Source organism: Sabethes cyaneus, chromosome 3 (genome assembly GCF_943734655.1).
Source record: "Sabethes cyaneus chromosome 3, idSabCyanKW18_F2, whole genome shotgun sequence".
Lineage (NCBI taxonomy): Eukaryota > Metazoa > Arthropoda > Insecta > Diptera > Culicidae > Sabethes > Sabethes cyaneus.
In genome coordinates, this window is record NC_071355.1 from 21,089,415 (window position 1) to 21,109,374 (window position 19,960).

Here is a 19,960-nt window from a genome sequence, read left to right on the forward strand (position 1 = left end):
ATGTCGACTGATAATGAGTATCGTAGAGAGAGCAAATGGAGCTTAAAGCTCTTGCATCCGAAATGACTGCGTTGATGATTACGCAGTGGGTTAATTAGAACAAATTTATAATTTAATTACTAATCGGCGCGAACATGCCGGCCGCCTTGAAATGCATGTTTCAATCTTAGCTCCTAGCATAGTAGATACGAATTACTTAAAACTACAAAACAAACTCCAAATAACATGTTACAAACTGGGTCGACTGAATCGACGAGATTGATGCATCATTCTCCTTCTTCGTCGTAAATGAAAGCTTCATCTTCTGCACTCTGGTAGTACTGATCAGCTGGATGTTGACTGCACGTGTTGCATCTGCATCGTTGACTGCGTTGACTTTCCAGGTGCCACAGCCTTCCGTGATGGCCATTCGGTGGCCCTCCGTGATAGCAATTCGGTGACCTTCCAGGTGGCGAGCCCTTGGTGATGACAAATCTATGAAACAAATGAACGGGATTTTTTTTACAAATAAATGATAATTGATTAACGACTTCCCTGGAACGCGGAGGCCGTCCGCCTCCGCTGGCGCAGAGAGCGCCGCCGATGAACTGCAACTGATCTCCTCTCATCGCACGGATGATCTGCTTCTTAATAATTCCTTAATGGTTGGTAGATTGATATGAATGAACTACGACGGTGTGGTAGTTAGCAGGATGAGTCTCTTAACTTCAGACGGTTGGTTGGCTCTTCGCGTTGATTGGTTGATCCTGTTGTGTGATGACGATCGCTGTCTCTCTGCTGATTGAATGAGAAAGTGTTTGACTTCACGAAAACGAGACACGAATATGGAACACATAACTTTGCGTGGAGGCTCCTTAACCTCCACAATATACTTGACGCCTTAAATAAATCTTAAATACAGGAACGAAGCTGAGCTGGACTTAGCATGCAGGGTAGCGAGTTGAATATGGCTTGAGGAGATTGTCTTCAGGACTGCGGTGCGGGCTGCACCGCGACGAGCAGGATCAACGCTATGGAGGATAAACATTCTTCTTACTTTTTGCACTTAATGTTGAAAGAAAAAACTTAACTGGCAGCGGAGGCCCCATGGCCTCCGCAGCGCCGCCTGGACGCTACAAGGAAAGAATTATTCTTCCTTGTGGGTTGTTGGTGAGGATTCATTGTCTGATATTGGCAGTATGCAGACCTTTGAGATCCCTCGAGTGAAAATACCGTCCTTGGTGCGAACTTTCACCACGCGGATGTTACCGTCTGGTGCAGGATGTACTTCAATGACCCTTCCCATTCGCCATTTTAATGGAGGAATGTTATCCTCGCGTAATAGCACCATAGTGCCAACAAATAAGTTGTTTCGTCGCTTAGTCCATTTTGTACGAGAGTTTAGTTCTGACAAATATTGTGTTGACCATCGCCGCCAAATATGCTGAAGGTAGTTCTGTACTCGCTGCCATCTCGATAGTCTACCTTCCTTCAAATCCTCCAGGGATGGTTCTGGTATCGCCGAAAGTGGTCGGTTAATGAGGAAATGTCCCGGTGTCAAAATTTTCAGATCGTTGGGGTCGTTTGATAGGGGAGTTATAGGCCTAGAGTTGAGGCAGGACTCGATCTGAGTGGCCAGTGTGCATAATTCGTCGTAGGTGATGACTGCATTTCCCAGGGTTCTTTTTAGATGGCCCTTCATGGCCTTTACTGAAGCCTCCCAGAGGCCACCAAAGTTTGGAGATTTTGCGGGTATAAATTTGAACTGAATATTGTCCAGAGCTGCCTCTTGTGACACGGTTCGAGCAAAGTTCTGATTATTGAACAGCCTCCTTAACTCGTCTAATTCACGACGTGCACCAACGAAATTGGTAGCATTGTCACACATTATGATTTCGGGTAGACCCCGACGGGAAACAAATCTCTTTAATGCAGCGATAAATGCTTGAGTGGTTAAATCTGCGACGACTTCCAAATGAATGGCCTTTACTACGAGGCATACAAATACCGCGATAAAGCATTTAATCGGGAGTCCCTTCCGGTGAGGGTACTGGATATGAAACGGTCCGCAGTAGTCGACGCCTACCCTCTGGAATGGTGGAGCGGGAGTAAGGCGCTCGACAGGCAAATCACCCATCAGCTGCTCGTGAGGTTTCGGTTTCGTTCGATAGCATTGTATACACTTGTGTATAATTTTACGCACCAAGTTGCGAGCTGAAAGTGGCCAATATCGTTCTCGTATGCTTGACAGTACGAGTTGAGGTCCAGCATGCAAAAGGTTTCGATGGTAGTGTGTCACTATGAGCGCAGTTAATGGATGGGAATTAGATAATATGATAGGGTGCATCCGTCCTACGGATATTTGAGCATTCCGAAGACGGCCACCAACCAGAAGTAAACCGTCTATTAAGCGAGGTGTTAGCGACTTAATTCTAGACGATGACTTAACTTCCCCGTTTCGCTTAATTTCCTCTATATCTTCTTCGAAAGATTCTCGTTGCGCTAGGCTGATTAGCTGATGACGCGCATCTTCCTTCTCTTGGTAAGTCACAAAGCCAAATTTGCGACTATGACGGTGTGTACAATTGAATTTAAATCTTAGCAGTAAAGCTACGATTCGTACCAGATCTGTTAGCGATGACCTCAATGTGAAAATGGAACTGGGTGGCATGATTTGGACTGCCATTGATACGGTTGTTTTCTCCTCCAGAAGAGCGGGGTCCAAACCATCCACATGAATTTTGACTGTTCTTGGCCAATATTCTTTCTCTAAACGTAACCAAGACGGTCCTTGCCACCAAATCTGATGTGATACTAACTGATCTGGTGTCATTCCGCGCGACAGTACATCCGCAGGATTTTCTGCGCCGGAAATGTGATTCCAAACACCATTCCGCGTTATGTGTTGGATTTCTGATACTCGATTGGCAACAAATATGTTCCAACGAGATGGAGGGGATGACAGCCAACATTTTGTAATCATCGAGTCAGTCCAAAAATACGATTGGACGGGAAGGTTTATTGCTTGGATGACCTTTTCAAATAGGTGACTACAAACAAGAGCGGAAGTTAATTCCAGCCGTGGAATAGAAATCCTTTTTCGTTTCTTCGCAGCATCATCGATTGGAGCGACTCGGGATTTCGATGTAATTAGTGAGACCTCTACATTTCCATTTACCGAGGTACACCGTAGATAGAGACATGCGCCGTATGCCTTTTCAGACGCATCGCAAAACCCGTGAATTTCTGCGGAAACGGTTTCCGTACTGAAGCCAATCCACCTGGGAACATTAATATGAGTAAGCCCGGATAACGTTTCTCGGAATTCTAGCCACCATGATCGAAGCTCGCCAGTAATAGTTTCGTTCCAGGAAAACTTTGATTTCCAAAGATCCTGCAGAAATACTTTAGCTCGAACAATAACAGGTCCAACTAATCCGAGCGGGTCGAAGAGCTTTGCACAATCGGATAGAATTATTCTCTTGTTGATCTCTGTAGACGAATTCCACACAGGAACAGAAAACTTAAACATATCCGATAGTGGCATCCACTTCAATCCTAGGGCCTTAACTTCTAATGAGTCGATCTCCGCTGACAGCCGTTCGTCTCTTAAGGGTTGAGGAATATGGTCGATTATTTCATGTGAGTTTGAACTCCATTTTCGTAAAGTGAACCCAGCAGATCCTAGCAATTGTATTAATTCTGCACAAATTCTCTGACCTTCTTCGATGCTATCGAAACTTTTCAAAAGGTCATCAACATAGAAATTATCGAGAATTGTCTTTGCTGCAGCAGGATATCTTAATTTAGAGTCTTCTGCCACACGTTTTAGACAGCGAGTTGCCAAGTACGGGGCAGGGGAGGTCCCGTAAGTAACCGTTAACAACTCGTACGTTCGAATTCGTTCCGAAGGGTTATTTCTCCACACAATGCGCTGAAGGTGATGGTCATTAGCATGCACCTTGACCATGCGATACATCTTCTCGATGTCAGCTGTTATCGCGAATCTTCGCAGTCGAAAGGAAAGCATAATTGAATATAGGTCCCGTTGCACAATTGGGCCTATCATCAACGCGTCGTTGAGCGAAATTCCACTCGTCGTGGCACAAGACGCGTCAAAGACCACACGTAATTTTGTTGTTGTACTTTCCGGCTTAATTACTGCGTGGTGCGGCAAATAATACGGCGTTCCAGGTGTGTTTTCCTCTTGGTCTACCGGAACTTCTCGCATATGTTGCAATCGCAGATACTCGTGAATAAAGTTAGTGTACATCTCCTTCACAACTGGATCAGCACCTAAACGTCGCTCTAGCGCAGTGAAACGACGAAGTGCCGTCGATTTTGAATCTCCTAGACGATCAAGCATGAGTTTCTTCTTTGGGAGCTGCACTACAAATTTACCCGTTGAATCTCTGTCGGTCGTATTTCCGAAAAATGCTTCACATGCGGATTCCTCCAACGACAAAGTGCTCGAAGTACGACACGACTCGAGATCGAAAAACCGTGCTAGTTGACTTTCAAGTACTTCCCAAGATTCTGACGTGACGGCGTTATTGCAAATTGAAACTTCAGGAACGACACCTGCTACGATCCATCCCAACTGAGTGTTCTGCAATACTGGACCAAACTCGGCCAATTTTACTTGGTGTTCGGGTATCATCAGCTCTAAATACAATTCAGCTCCGATAATTAGATCTACTGCTCCTGATTCGTTGAACGTTGGATCGGCAAGGACGATGTTCGCTGGAATCTGCCACGAGTTTATCGCAATACTCCTCACTGGCAAATCTACAGTTACCCTTGAAAGGACGTGAAATTTCAGCTGTCTTTTGAACGGGGTATTGAGCGATTTAACTTCAGCAAAAACAGCTTGAGTAGAAGAAGTTCGTGCCCCACCAATTCCGACTATTGGTAGCAATTCACGACTTCGTTTGAATTTAAGTTTCTGGGAAAGGTTTTCCGAAATATAACAACGTTGTGAGCCGGAGTCTAACAACGCGCGAGCGAGAATAGAATTCCCGTATTGATCACCGAGACTTACTATCGCCGTGGAAAGAAGTACGGTGTGTGGAGTGTGGTGAATATTAACTGAGGAAGCAGTGTGGTAGCTTGTACTAGGACTGTCTGTGGCATTTATGTGAAATTGAGCTGTGTTTGCATTTGATGTTTGTGACTTAGTGTGGGCCTTCTGTGTGAATTGAGTGTCTGCTGAGTGATTGTTCGGTGTAGACTTCGCTAGATTCTGTGGAGGTTGCGTTTGCTGCCATTGAGGTTTCTTGTTCAACTGTTGTCCAGATTTCGGCTGCGTATTTGTGTACGTCGATGGACTCGCGTGCAGTAGTGAATGATGTCGCTGACCACAATAATGGCATGATCCTCGTGTGCAAAATCTGGCCATATGAGCTGGGGAAAGGCAATTTAAACACAGTGAATTCCTTCGAACTGCGTCCACTCTTTCAGAAACTCTTAATTTGCAAAACTTGGAACACTTAAAGACAGAGTGTGCAGGTTCTCCGCAAAACAGGCAGCACTGTGCGGCTGGCTGGACACCTGTGTGACTCATCGAAGATCGGTACAATTTCTTAACATCAGTCGCAGGTGTCTTTGGTGGCGATATAGATTGTAACACTGAACAATATCCCTTCAAAAACTCAATGAGAGTCCCATAATTGGGCACTTCTTTCGAATTGTAATGCGACTCCCATTGTCTTAAAGTTGCTGGATGAAGCCGCTTACAGAGCATGTATTGCAGTAGAGTGCTCCATCCGTCCGTCCGTTCTCCCAACTTGCTTAACATTTGAAGATTCTTCTCGAAACCACTGACCAATCGATTGAGGGATTCAAACGATTCTTGACGCATTGATTCTTGGGCGAATAGTGTATCCAAGTGCGTCATTACAAGCATCTTTTTATTCTCGTACATGTTTTCCAATGCTTCCCACGCTATTCTATAATTCACTGCTGACATCTCTATCGTTGCAATTTCCTGCAAGGCTTCTCCGGTTAGCGATGTACGGAGATACGTAAATTTATCCATACTAGACAACCTACTATCATTGTGGATTAAGTTTTTGTAGGTGTCACGAAAAGTAACCCAGTCTGCCATTTTGCCACTGAAGGTAGGTAGTTTCAACTCGGGCAGTTTCACTTTGGATTGTATGTGTGGTTCAACAGCAGCTGCGGGTACTTGCAGCGCACGGCGTTCGCTTGTGCTAGGAAGATGACTCATGATAAGCTGCTTCAACCGATATACTTCATTCTCAAAATCCTGGATGATTCGGTCATTCTCGTGATCCTGGCGGGTTTGCATAGCAACTTGTCGTCGCAACCTTGCTTCTTCCGTCTCTTCCGAATCCGTGAATTCCTCTTCGTTGTCAGTATCCTCCAACAAGATCTCGATTTGGCTTCTCACATCGACAAACTTCTCCAATAGTTCATCCAGCTTATTCATTCTTAATTCCAGCGCACCTGTGTCTTGGCCTGGAATGTAAGATTGCACAAATTCTTTTACGTTTCCTAGCGACACCTTGAGCATCCGCTCGTGCTTGGATAAGATTCTTAAATTTTGATCTTTCGGCATGTTTGATCACAATTTCATTCACTATTTACTTGCACTCGAACGCGAATATCGATCGACCACGCGGTATTGACTGAACAATGGATTCAATTGACAATGGAGTGGAACAATAGGCAGATCAACGCAAAGTGAAAACCAACCAACAGAGCGAACAATTTCAACCGAATATAATCGTAATTATTGGGAATCGACTCAGCTTTAGAAATGACGCCACACATAAGATCATGCAAACTTATTTTATTCATCAGCTTATTGTATTGAGCTCAACCACATGCAATGGCAGCTACGGTTCCGCATGCAATATGGATCCGTGCCACCGACAAACCTGCTTAAGCCTCAGTACTTATCTGAATATTCAACCATCGATCATGTAGCAAATATCTAATCCGCCGTAGAAGTGATGCAGCAATCGAAATGCAGCTCCGTGATATACTGCAACACCAGAAGCACAAGATGAATTCCGACGCCAGAGATGTGATCCTTTGTCTTCCTCGAAACAATGGGTAGAACACGCGGTCCTTTTTAATCCGATATGGATTCCACGAAACACTGTTTTTCGCAACTTATGTCTCGCGTTTCCCGACGATCCGGTTGCACGGACCAAAAATGTTCGTTATCACACGGAAGAAAAAGTTCTATTCCGTGGTGCTGGGACTTTCTCGTCAGGGAATACGCGGACACTTTAACTTGAGAAGTTATATTGTGGACTGTATTTGAATCAAAGTAGTACAAGCGGTTTATAAATATAAACTCGACTGGTCTAGTGGACGGTTTATTACGAACTGATCTAAATTGAATTTGATACTGCTGATGAACCTAATATCTAAATCATCTTCGGCTATATAGTGCGATCGTGAAGCGATCGTTGGTAATATCATCGTATGTCGACTGATAATGAGTATCGTAGAGAGAGCAAATGGAGCTTAAAGCTCTTGCATCCGAAATGACTGCGTTGATGATTACGCAGTGGGTTAATTAGAACAAATTTATAATTTAATTACTAATCGGCGCGAACACATATTTTCATGCCGATTGGTTCAGTAGTTTTCGATTCTATAAGGAACATACGGACAGACAGACAGACAGACAGAAATCCTTCTTTATAGGTATAGATATGAATCGTTAAAATCAGTTTTTCTATTTTAACACTTTTTGTAGTTGTATGATTTTTTCATGTTTTACAAAATTGTACAAATAGTGAAAATAAACAACCTTGCTGAAGGTAGGCAAAGCCATGTGTATAAGCGTCCTTCAGAACTTGACGCTTCTTTATCGACAGACTTCGCAGCCGGTTATAAGAGTACAGGAACATAACGGGGCTAGTGCAAAAATCCCCGAAGCTAACTGGGCGTAGCATGCCTTTACCTTTGCTCGTTTGTGAACTGTAGAACTTTTAATATAAAAAATATCCTAATTTTGACCCCGAATTACTCGACTTTGGGCAGACGGATACAAATTAAATCACATAAACGAGATACTAGATAAAAAGAATGATATTAAAATTGCTTCCAAGTGGCTGATGCCATTTTTGTCATGATTCGTGTCATTTTTTCCAATTCTGATGCCATGCATTATTTTAGAAAATATGATATGGCCGAAACAAATCGACATCGATAGGTACAGATTTTCATTTAAATGTAAGCAAATAGTCTCAGAACTCTGGAAAATATACAAGGTAGAAATTTTTTGACGTAGACCTGCGTCTTTGTTTACTATACTGGGACTGGGCAGCACTGGCTTTTGCGTTATTTGTAACCAATGGCCCTTTTAAAGGCCACAAGCGAGTTAAAGTAAGATTTATTGATATTTAATACAATAATCTTTCGGTTGGTCTACTTTTCACTTTACTTTTTCGGCGACAATCCGCTTATCGAATCCATGCCGAATTCAGGAGCCGTCTCCTCATTGCTAGGTCTTGGGCTGCCACTCTCCAGTCGCCCCTAACACCCGCTGGTCTAGCATCCCCGCCAACAGCGCTCATCCAACGGGTACGGGGTCTGCCTCGAACTCGTCGGCCTCTGTCGGGTTCCCTGCTAAATATTGTTTTCGCTGGTCTCTCATCCGGCATCCTTGCTACGTGGCCAGCCCACTGTAGCCTGCCGTATTTTAGTCGCTTCTCAATATCCGCATCTTTGTACACTTGGTATATTTCATGATTCATGCGCCTGCGCCACACTCCTTCGTCTAATATGCCACCGAGAATTGATCGCAGGATCTTACGCTCGAAAACGCCTAGAGCTCGTCGATCGCTCCCTTTCAACGTCCACGCTTCGTGGCCGTAAAGTACGTACCACCGGGAGAATTAGCGTCTTATAGAGCGCGAGTTTTGTACGGAATTGTAGGGTACGGGACCTCAGCTGGTGTAACCGTTGTTACAAAATTGTTTTTAGTTTTTTTTAAATTGTGCTTTTCTTTAACAACTATTGTGTTTCTATGTTAGTTTCATGTTAGTAGGATTAGTTAATGTAAATAAAAATAAATGTTAGTTAAGTTAGTAGGTTACACAAAAACATAAATTGTTAGCGAGTAAGGCAAGAATGGGGACATGAACCGTAACTGCACGAAAATCAGCCCTGAATTTGGGTGGGCATAGTTGAAGATAGCAGAAGGAGAAGAAAATGGTGGGTGGCAAAGAAAAGGGAATAAGGATAGAAAAACCGCCCAACGGTCAGAAGTACCGCGGCGTTCGTGTGAGAAAGAAGTGAGTGGAGATAAAAGAAGTCGAAGTAAGACAAAGGAGTGTGAAACTGAAAGAGTTATTCAGGTAACTAAATCTAGTACCCGTGCCAAATGTGGCTTATTAATTTCAAAATGTCCTATTAGGACCTTTTTGGTGCTTTTATTGGATTTGTTAATCCGTCGTCGATCCCTCACTTCACACGAGTCGGCCTAGGTGGTGTAGTCCACCTACGTCTAATCGTCAAAGAGACCGGGTGTCGACGACCCCGTTAGACCCTCGGGCCGTAGGCCCTAAGCATTAAGGAGGGACCCTTCTCGGTTAAGCCAATACGGTCTCGTCCGTGGCCCACCGATCTCGCCAACGAAGGAAGACGCCGAATCCGTTTCCCGCCAAGCCACCCACTCCGATCCGCCATTGTGTTTGCTGGGACGCCAGCAAACTGCAGCAGCAGCAATCAACAAACTGCATAAGCAGCGTAACCCCGTTTCAACGACGAGAACTTCCAGCAGCGAACCCCCCGAAGAACCCGTTTAGTGTCCGGTACGTACCGTGAAGTGAACCCCACCCCAGTTGCCAAATACATCATACACGCCCACACACACCTGATTTTCAATAAACCAAACCCCGAACGACTAGGAATCCAATAGTGGTTGCACATTTTGTACGCGTAGCCCCTCCGATTACCCAGTGCAAGCCGACCCGGTGATCTAAGATCCACGGTCTCTTGCTCTGTGAGCTTTCTCGGGAGTACTGTCGACCGAAAAGTAATACTGGCTACGTAATCCGTAGAAGTCGCTGTTGGCAGCCGCTATCCGCCTTTTTACTTCACGGCTCACATCGTTGTCACATGACACTAACGTACCAAGGTAAACAAATTCGTCGATCACTTCAAAAGTATCTCCATCTATCACCACCGCAGTTCCAACACCCGTAAGGCTACCATGCTCTACCAGCCACCATATACTTTGTTTTGGTAGAATTTATGATAAGCCCTATCCTCGCAGCTTCCTCCTTAAGATGCGTGTACGGTTCTTCCACAGCTCTACGGTTGACACCGATGATATCGATGTCGTCCACGAACCCTAGGAGCATATGAGATTTCGTGATAATGGTACCGCTTCTCTGCACGCCGGCCCTTCGAATAGCACCTTCCAATGCAATGTTCCGTCACCTTGCTTCAAACCATCTAACGTCACAAACGAGTCCGAAGTCTCACCCACTATCCTGACGCTTGATTTTGAACCATTAAGGGTAGCACGTATCAGCCTAATCAGTTTTGTTGGAAAACCATGTTCAAGCATAATCTGCCACAGCTCGTTTCGTTTAACTGAATCGTACGCCGCCTTGAAGTCTATAAACAGATGATGAGTCTGCAAGTTGAATTCCCGGAATTTATCGAGGATCTGTTGCAAGGTGAATATTTGGTCCGTCGTGGAGTGTCCCTCTCGAAAACCGCACTGGTATTCGCCAACAAAGGTTTCCTGTAACGGCCTCAGTCTGAGAAACAGGATGCAGGAGAGAATTTTGTATGCAGAATTGAGGAGAGTAATACTTCGATAATTGCTGCATTCAAGTCGATGGCCCCTTATGTAAATTGGGCATATGAGACCTTCCAACCAGTCCGTAGGTAATTCCTCCTCAGTCCATACCTTTAGTATAACGTGATGGATTGCACAACACAGCCGTTCGCACCCGACTTTCAAAAGTTCGGCGGGGATGCCGTCCTTTCCAGCTGCTTTGCCGTTTTTCAGCTCTCTCGCTGCTTTCCTAACCTCATCCAAAGTTGGTGGATCCACAGCTTGTCCATCATCCTCAATTGTTATCCTGTTTCTGTTGACCGTTCCATCTGTTTCACCATTCAACAATGCATCGAAATATTGTTTCCAACGCCTAGCCACCTCCGATCTTTCGGTAATCAGGTTCCCCTCCTTGTCGTTGCACATAACAGGAGTTGGCACGGTCCGGTTCCGGATTCCGTTGATCGTATTAAAGAAGCTTCTTGTATCGTGCCTCTCGAAGCAATTCTCCGCCTCCGCAAGAACGCGATCCCAGTGCTGTCGTTTCTTACGACGGTGAAGTCTCTTTTCGGCAGCTCTAGCATCTCGGTATCTCTCTCTACTCTAGCGTGTCACAGTTGCAGCCAAAATGTGACTTCTGGCTCGATTCTTCTCATCACTCGCATGCATCATCCCATGCTAAGTGACATGTTTTAAGATCAGTTTTGAATGTATTTTCACTTTAATTATATCTCGGTCGCCAGTTTTTCAAACTTTTTATTGTATAGCAGTACGAAATATGGATAATTTTTACATAAATCGTTCATTAACTCGCTCTGTATAGAAGATACGTGTTCACTTTCTTCTGCAAAAGTGTGTGTTTCTAATAGATGCAAATGTTTGCAGAACATTATTTTTTCCGAAATTACATAGTTTTGAAGCTACAGTGAAACCCCCAATTTTTGGGGGTCTGTCACGAAAGACGCCTAATATCTCAAAAACTGTGATACTTAGAGGAATAATGTTTTCAGCAAAAAGCTTCATAATAAGATTATCTAAAACATTCTAGAACATACTATAGCTCTATATCATCAAATTAGAAAGTTAAATTTTGCAGCGCCACCTGTGTCTGAGTTCCGAACTAATACTAACCACCAGTCGTAGCGTCTATTGATATACAGAAATTCTTTCGAAGATGCTCTATTGAAAAAAATACTATGAAAAGAGTTATTAAGAAAGTGCACGATTCCGAGCAATCAAACCACTGTGCAATGGTTGCAGGCGTTGTACTCATGTCATGAAAAATTGAATCTGAACATTTCGCTCTTCTCATTCAATAGTTTTTTATAAACATAATGACCTGATATAATCCTACGTCACCCTTTCGTACAACCCCTAGGGCTGTATACCTTGCAGTTTTTGTATGTTTTTTCTGTACAATCTATGCTGTGAAATTGAAATGTGAAATTACAATGATTGGTTCAAGAGTTACGTAGTATTAAAATAAGCAATGCTCGAAAAAATTGAAAAATGAAATCAAAAAGTGTGTGCGAAATCAGACCATAAACAGATACATGCCCCAGTGCACCCCCTTCTAGGCATACTATATTCAATGAAAATACTTCATAGGCGTAAAATTCCCTCAAAACGAAATAAATATGTGCTTAAATCAACACCTCTTTTCATATTTTGCACTATAATTAATAGCAAAATTTATATTCGCAATTTAGGTTTACTACTGAAATCCAGCTCATTTGCTTTGCTAAACTCAAACACTATAAAACAAAATAGCCATTAACTAAATGCCGCTTTAATCTGCGACCTTCCGGCTGAGGTAACCGAAATAAACCAAAACAGATTTACTGGCCAATAAAAAGAAGAGGAGAAAAAAATAGTCTGATGACATAATCGCCTGCAAGCGGGGCCCGAGATTAGTTTCAGATTTCGTTTGGAGACATAAATCTTTGCGCCAGCCAGCCAGCCAGCCAGCGGCGGCGTTCGAGCTAGCGCGCAGTTCGGTCGCAAATTACGATAGAATTACTGCACACACACACACACAGGCCAATGACAATTAATCAGACCGGTGCAGCAACCGTGACGGCTCTGCTAATTGAAATTGGAAAGCATTTTGCTGCAGCGCCGAATCCAGTGCCGGTGCCTGAGGTGAAAGTGTACTAGGAACATGGGAGTCAAAAATTTACGGTACGAATAGAATTTCCCGTATATTTGGGATTGTTGATATGTGCAGTGCACATTTCATGGTTCAACGATAAGCTTGAAATTGAATATTTAAAATTATACCCACGCGAATCAAGTGCAGTTAACCTGAATGAATACAAAATTAGATTGTACGGCCCAGCCAGGGCAAAAGCAATAATGCACTTACCATCCCGACGATAGCAATTGATTGCCGGTTCGTCGGCGAACCGTCCTGAATAATAATGCTAATCACTAGAATCATGAATAGCCAAGGAAGATGGATTCCACAGCGCAGTCGGTACTCCGGGCGCGGGAGGATTCTGGCGCTCTGTGAGATTTTTTCGTCTGCTTGCTGGCCGGGGCAAAGTTTCCCATGAATAAAATATTCAACATCCGGCAGCAAGCTGCGTATATCTGAGAGCGTGGAACGTGAACAGTACAAATCCACCGTCGTCGTCGTATTCGTCGTCCGTACCGTACCGGTCGGTCTGGCTGACGAAAGAGGGAAGAAAGCTCGAAGAATTCATCCCCCGCACAGCTGCCCGGCGGCGACAACGTTCTGCTCGCATCGCATCCAGCACGCGCCCCCGGCTGACGGACCGATCGAGATGGTTGTTTGCATTTTCGGAAATGCATGAGTGTAGAATGTTTTTCAGTTTTTTTTTCTTGGTCCTCTTGGTTCCTGAGAAACTGGGATAGGTCACATACGGTGAGCCAGTCGGTAAATTTGCCCAGCGTGGCGCATCGCGTGTTGTTTCCAATATTCATATCACATTTACATTTCATTTAGAGATAACGAACATAACGAGGAGATAGGGTGTTTCATTCACAGAAAAAAGAAACATCAAATTTGACCCACTTAAATTTGTCCAACAAGACCGTCGTAAAATGAAATTAAGTATCGAAAATAAATCCGGCAATAAAAGGATTTGTTCGGATGCACGCGACGGTCGTTATTTTTACCTTCCAACGTGACATGACACGCGAAAAAGCTGGGACCACATTGATTCGACTTTGAATGCTGCCAAAACTTTTCTCGTTCAGCTCAAGAGAAAGATTATGCACGGAAAGCGGAACCGAAAAGACGGCCAGAGCCAGGCCAGTTGCCGGTGGCGTAGTGGCGCACTGGAGGTGGAACTAGCTTTCCTGACAAGTGACTAGTGAGTGCTCCCCTGGTGGTGGCGTTTCGCCGGTACCAACCTGCTCGAGTGACGCTCGATATCGTGCCGGTGCGGGGGCGAAAGCATGCTAGCGATGTAGAAACTTTACGTTCCGGACAGCGGAAGGATATGTGGAAAATGTTACTTCTCCGGCTGGTTCGTGTGAATGCTCTGCAAGTGGGCGTGGGACAGAGCACTCGGAGTGTAAAAGAACCGGAAAGGATGGTTCACTGAAATATTCAACAGTTTGAATTTCACTTCCTTTTGTCAGTTTTGCTCGGCACGTGAATGCTAATATCGTGCGGGCGTGGTAGGTTGTTCGTAGTCGGGCTGCTAACGGTAGTGGTTAACACGCTCTATTCTCAGTCAGCTGAGGCAAGACTCTCGGAAGACACGAGCTCACTAATATGGAAAATATCTTTGAGGTTAGAAAATTTGTGTCCCGAGAATGGCAGTTTGTGGCGTGAATCTCAAACTGGCATCTTCCGAAGCTTGAAATTGAGCTTGACTAAAAACCCACGGGTTTCAACCGTGCGGAAGCCGAGATTGTGTTCTTACACTGTTTTGATATCCAGGATGGGGAGAGTGATTTCCGGTAAAATGAATTTCTCACAATATGAAGGTTGAAATAGATCATCTGTAACCAAATGTCACGTTCTCAAAGTTCACAGCTAACCACTCTGCATTCGAAACTACAACGAAATTTTTTAAATTTCAATTTTCAATTCCCGCTTCTGTTTTTTTGTTTTCTGTTTTTCTGTTTTCTGCTTTCTGTTTTCTGTTTTCCTGTTTTCTGCTATCTGTTTTCTGTTTTCTATTTTCTATTTTCTGTTTTCTGTTTTTCTGTTTTTCTGTTTTTCTGTTTTTCTGTTTTTCTGTTTTTCTTTTTTCTGTTTCTCTGTTTTTCTGTCTTTCTGTTTTTCTGTTTTTCTGTTTTTCTGTTTTTTTGTTTTTCTGTTTTTCTGTTTTTCTGTTTTTCTGTTTTTCTGTTTTTCTGTTTTTCTGTTTTTCTGTTTTTCTGTTTTTCTGTTTTTCTGTTTTTCTGTTTTTCTGTTTTTCTGTTTTTCTGTTTTTCTGTTTTTCTGTTTTTCTGTTTTTCTGTTTTTCTGTTTTTCTGTTTTTCTGTTTTTCTGTTTTTCTGTTTTTCTCTTTTTCTGTTTTTCTTTTTTTCTGTTTTTGTTTTTCTGTTTTTCTGTTTTTCTGTTTTTTCCTGTTTTTCTGTTTTTTCCTGTTTTTCTGTTTTTCTGCCTTTCTGTTTTTCTGTTTTTTTCTGTTTTTCTGTTTTTTTTCTGTTTTTCTGTTTTTGTTTTTCTGTTTTTGTTTTCTGTTTTTCTGTTTTTCTGTTTTTCTGTTTTTCTGTTTTTCTGTTTTTCTGTTTTTCTGTTTTTCTGTTTTTCTGTTTTTCTGTTTTTCTGTTTTTCTGTTTTTCTGTTTTTCTGTTTTGCTGTTTATCTGTTTATCTGTTTATCTGTTTATCTGTTTATCTGTTTATCTGTTTATCTGTTTATCTGTTTATCTGTTTATCTGTTTATCTGTTTATCTGTTTATCTGTTTATCTGTTTATCTGTTTATCTGTTTATCTGTTTATCTGTTTATCTGTTTATCTGTTTATCTGTTTATCTGTTTATCTGTTTATCTGTTTATCTGTTTATCTGTTTATCTGTTTATCTGTTTATCTGTTTATCTGTTTATCTGTTTATCTGTTTATCTGTTTTCAGTCTTGTGTTTAATTTTTAATTTTAGATTAATGATTGCGTTATCCCAATTGAACAGTTTTTTACAGATAATTTATAGTTTTAAAAGACAATTTACATAATTTATAGTGGAAAAACACATAAAATTGATTTCAAAACCACTAGCGTGTTTAAACATCCGCAAAAGGTGGGGCACCTGACCTGTAAGAAGAATTTTTTGGCCTGAACCTAGGGCATTAAATTAAATTTGAATTTAGACTAATTTGGGCTCGTAGCTTTACTTTATATTGAACTGAAAAATTGGTCTTAAAATTGGATTCGAAATTGGACTCAAATTTAAAGTAATTTGGACTGAAATTTTTACTTGGAATTATACATGAACTCAGACTTAAAACGAAATCTGAAGTTGTTATTTGAAATTAGACTTGACATTTTTTTTTGAAATTGGAACTGATTTAAGCTTGGATTAATTGGATTTGAAATTAAAATTGAAACTTGACTTCAAATTGGAAATTAAGCTCGAAATTAACTTAGGATTGGTATTGAAATTGGACATAAATTTGACTTAATTTAGGCTCGAATTTGGATTCCTAAATTTAAAGGACATGCTTTTGAACTTGAAGTTCAATTCAGTTAGCCTTCAATTTGGATTATTGTAAACTTGAAGCTTTACTTTGATAGTCGAGCAAAAAAAACATGGATTTTAAGAATTTTTATTTAAGGTTTAAACGTGAAAACCGAATCTATTCTTGCTTTTAATATATACGTTATTATTTTCTATGCAAAAAAATACGAAAAATGACAAAAACGAAAGAAAATTTTTTTGAACGATTTTCGAAAATTCCATTGTTCGAATTTTCATTTCTGTTTCGTGCTAGAAGCGTTAATTCAACTCGGAGACTCATTTTTCGAGTTTTTCTGACTGTAGAGCCCACAGACAATTGATTTTGTAAAAAGAAATTTGACGTATATCCTACAAATTATTTTTTTGCCCCCCGATTTTTCAAGCCAATTTCCAAGGGGGGGGGGGGGGGGGGTGACAAAAACTTTAAATATGATTTGCAATGGCCTAACTATTTTTATAGGTTTTACTTTTTCATTTTCGTCTGTTCCGTTTTTCCTCTTTGTGATGTCCCGTTTTCTGTTTCCTAACGTTTATTCTGATTTTAGCTCCATTTTTTCCCTTTCTTCCAATTTTCTTTTTTGATCTTCCTTTCTACGTTTTTTAATCCGTCTTTCCTTTCTTCTTTTTCTGTCTGTTTTTTGCCCCATCTTTCTCCTTTCATTTCCCATTTTCCCGTTTTTCTCATTTTCACCATCAGTTTACTTTTTCTCTATTGCTATTCTTCTTACCCTTACGATTTTTCTTGTTTTCTTTATCGTATTTCTTTTTTTCGTCCCGTTTTTCCACTGTTTGTCTCCCTCGTTTTCTATTTTTCTGTCCGCTGTTTCCTTTCTCCCGCACCCTTATTTTCTTGTCCCATTTTTCGCCCCTTTCCTTAAACCTCTGTTCCGTTTTTTGCCAATTTTCCTCGTTTTTCGTCATTTTGTGTCCCGTTTCGACTTTTCCTTTTTTTCGCTCCCGGAATTCTTCTTTCTACCCTTTTTAACTCCTTTTGTAGTTTTCCGATTCCGACTTTTCCGTTCCTCCACTAATTATGTCCTGCTGTTCCTCCTTTTCTGTGTTTTCCGGTGTCGTTTTATCTCGTCTGTTTTTATTTTTTTCTCGTTTTCTTTTTTTCTGTTCTCGTTTCTCCATTATCCTGCTTCCGTATTTTCTCCTTTTTGTCCTACTTTTCTCCCGTTTTTTTGGTCTTTTTATCCAATTTATAGGCCGTTAGGCCGTCTGTAAAAGGCCTTCGCTTTTGAAGCTCCAGAGCAGAGCCACATAAAAATCTGAGGGGGGTGTGTACAAGACACGACCGCATAGATGACGTGGGACTACGTAAGTCTATTGCAGGAACCATTGCACAAACTATTGCAGGAAAGCAACCTTACAGAAATTAAAGATTGTTTTTATCACCAATGGTTCCCCCTCGTTGAAGGGCTTATACCAACTCAATGCCATTTTATAAACAGCACATCTTTTCACTACACTTCTAATGAAACGGCAAACATGCGTATTCATACAAAGAATCATATTATAACCGGACACTACAGCTGAGTAATTCTCGCTGAAACGGGTCCACTACTGTCACGGGGATCATGCCACTACACATGTAATTTGATCAATGTTTCTTATAGCATTTTTTCTCAACTTTCCGTTGGTGGCCTTAAAATTAAAATCGGTTGGGGGAATCATGGCGAAAACGGCGATTTTTTGATAAAATCCAACAATTTTTTTCACTTCGTTTATAAACCCTATCTCTCCTGTTTACAAAACCGTGTCGTTTGTAGTTTGTCTTATAGCAAATTTTTGAAATATCACATTAAATTATATGAAAATTGTGAACCTTGCTACAAATAACTGGTTGTTTTATTCAGTTAATGCCGTTGCACACCTAAGTTTATAAATGTTTCTTGTAGCATTTTTTCTCAGCTTTCCAATGGTAGCCTTTGAAAATCGGTTGGGAATTTCATGGTGAAAACGGCGATTTTTTGATTAAATCCAATATGGCGACCAAATCCAAGATGGCCGCCACAAAAATTTTTACTCCATTTGAAAACCCTGTTCTTCTTCTTTACAGAACCTGGCCATTTGTTAGTTGTTTCATGGAAAATTTATGAAATATCATATGATATAGATCTCAAGGTTTGCTCCAAATTTAACTTTTCTTGAAACTGTTAGACCCCTTGGCGAACGAAAGGTCCACTATTTTGAAGTATCAAAAGTGTAATTCCTATTTTTTAACCATTTTCAAGCAATTAAGCGCAAAAGTACAAATATTTGAAGACCTTGTGTCAGTAGTGGCCCCGTTTCAGCGAGAATTACTCATCTATAGCCCACTTGCCGGCGCACAACGGCGTCTTGCCGTAGATAATTTGCGGTATGTTGGGACAAAGAACTTTTGTCATTTTTTCTGGTACACTTCCCCAACACAGTTGTCAAATTAGGCTAGGCTTAAGAACGTTCGCAAGAAATTTGTTGGCACGAGGGGGCTTTGTCACCTCTTTCTGGCGTGCTCCCCAAGCAAGGACATCAAAATTGTCTAGGTTCAATCGCGGTGTTAAGAAATCTTGTCAAGACGAGGAGACTTCGTCGTTTGTTCTGGTTTACTTCCCAAGCACAGATATCAAATTGTTATAGGCTTAGATCGTCATAGAGAATCTTCGGCCGGTTGGAACGGGGAGATTTTGTCACTTTTTTCTGGAAATCACGTTAATACTATGATGGCGTCTTTTCCATCCAATCAGATCACGAAGCGAGGATTTCCAGTTGCACAATGCGTCATTTGATTCAATTTTTCAATACTACGTACTTCGAAACCAATAGGTTTCGTTATCGGTGTGGATGTGTAGCACATTTTCCGATCGATTGGCGTAAAAATATTTAAAATCGATCGGGAAACCGCTAAGCTATTGGCGCTCAAAATCTTTCATTCTTTCGTGACGCTCGTATATTTCGATTTTTTGGAATAACACCCTATCCCAAACCTTGCCGTCAGGCTTGGCATACACATTTCGCTTCAATTTTGCTCTTTTGATAACTGCTCCTCAGCCAAGCAAAATTTAAAAAAGTGATGTATGGGGCGTTTGTAGAATTTGTTGTTATCTACAATATTGCTGAAGTAAGCGTTACTGTGTATTTTGTATTTATGGTGCTATAACGCTGCTACCCTCTTGATAGCAAAAAGAGCGCTCTTTTTGCTACCAACGGCATTGCTGCTCTACAGCACCGTAAATACTAAAGATAAAACTTCACTTTCTTCAGCAATATTATAGATAATTACTAGCTCTACAAATGTCCCATACATCAATTTCTCAAATTCTGCTTGGCTGAGGAGCAGTAATCAAAAGAGCAAAATCAAAGCGAAAAGTGTATGCCAAGCCTGCTTGCCGTAAGACGCGATCCTACGTTAAAAAACCCGACTTTATCCACCTAGTGGTGAAAGGAACCTTTGTTATAGGTCTTACTTGCTATTTGAGATGGAAATCGACACGTCTTCGGAACATAATTCATCTATTGGTTATCGTTGCGTAGTGCGTTGGTTTACATGAAATTTTTGAAAATTGAA

General features: G+C 41.6%; 2 protein-coding genes across 2 annotated transcripts in view; one reads left to right on the plus strand and one right to left on the minus strand.

Annotated features, from left to right (window-relative positions):
* LOC128742871 (serine/threonine-protein phosphatase 2B catalytic subunit 3-like) overlaps positions 1 to 19,960 on the plus strand; it is a 237,653-nt gene that overhangs the window by 165,395 nt on the left and 52,298 nt on the right. The gene's annotated exons all lie outside the window — the stretch shown is intronic.
* LOC128739353 (uncharacterized) lies at positions 1,127 to 6,559 on the minus strand. The gene has a single exon (XM_053834836.1). The coding sequence runs from the start codon at positions 6,557 to 6,559 to the stop codon at positions 1,127 to 1,129; it is 5,433 nt and encodes a 1,810-aa protein (XP_053690811.1).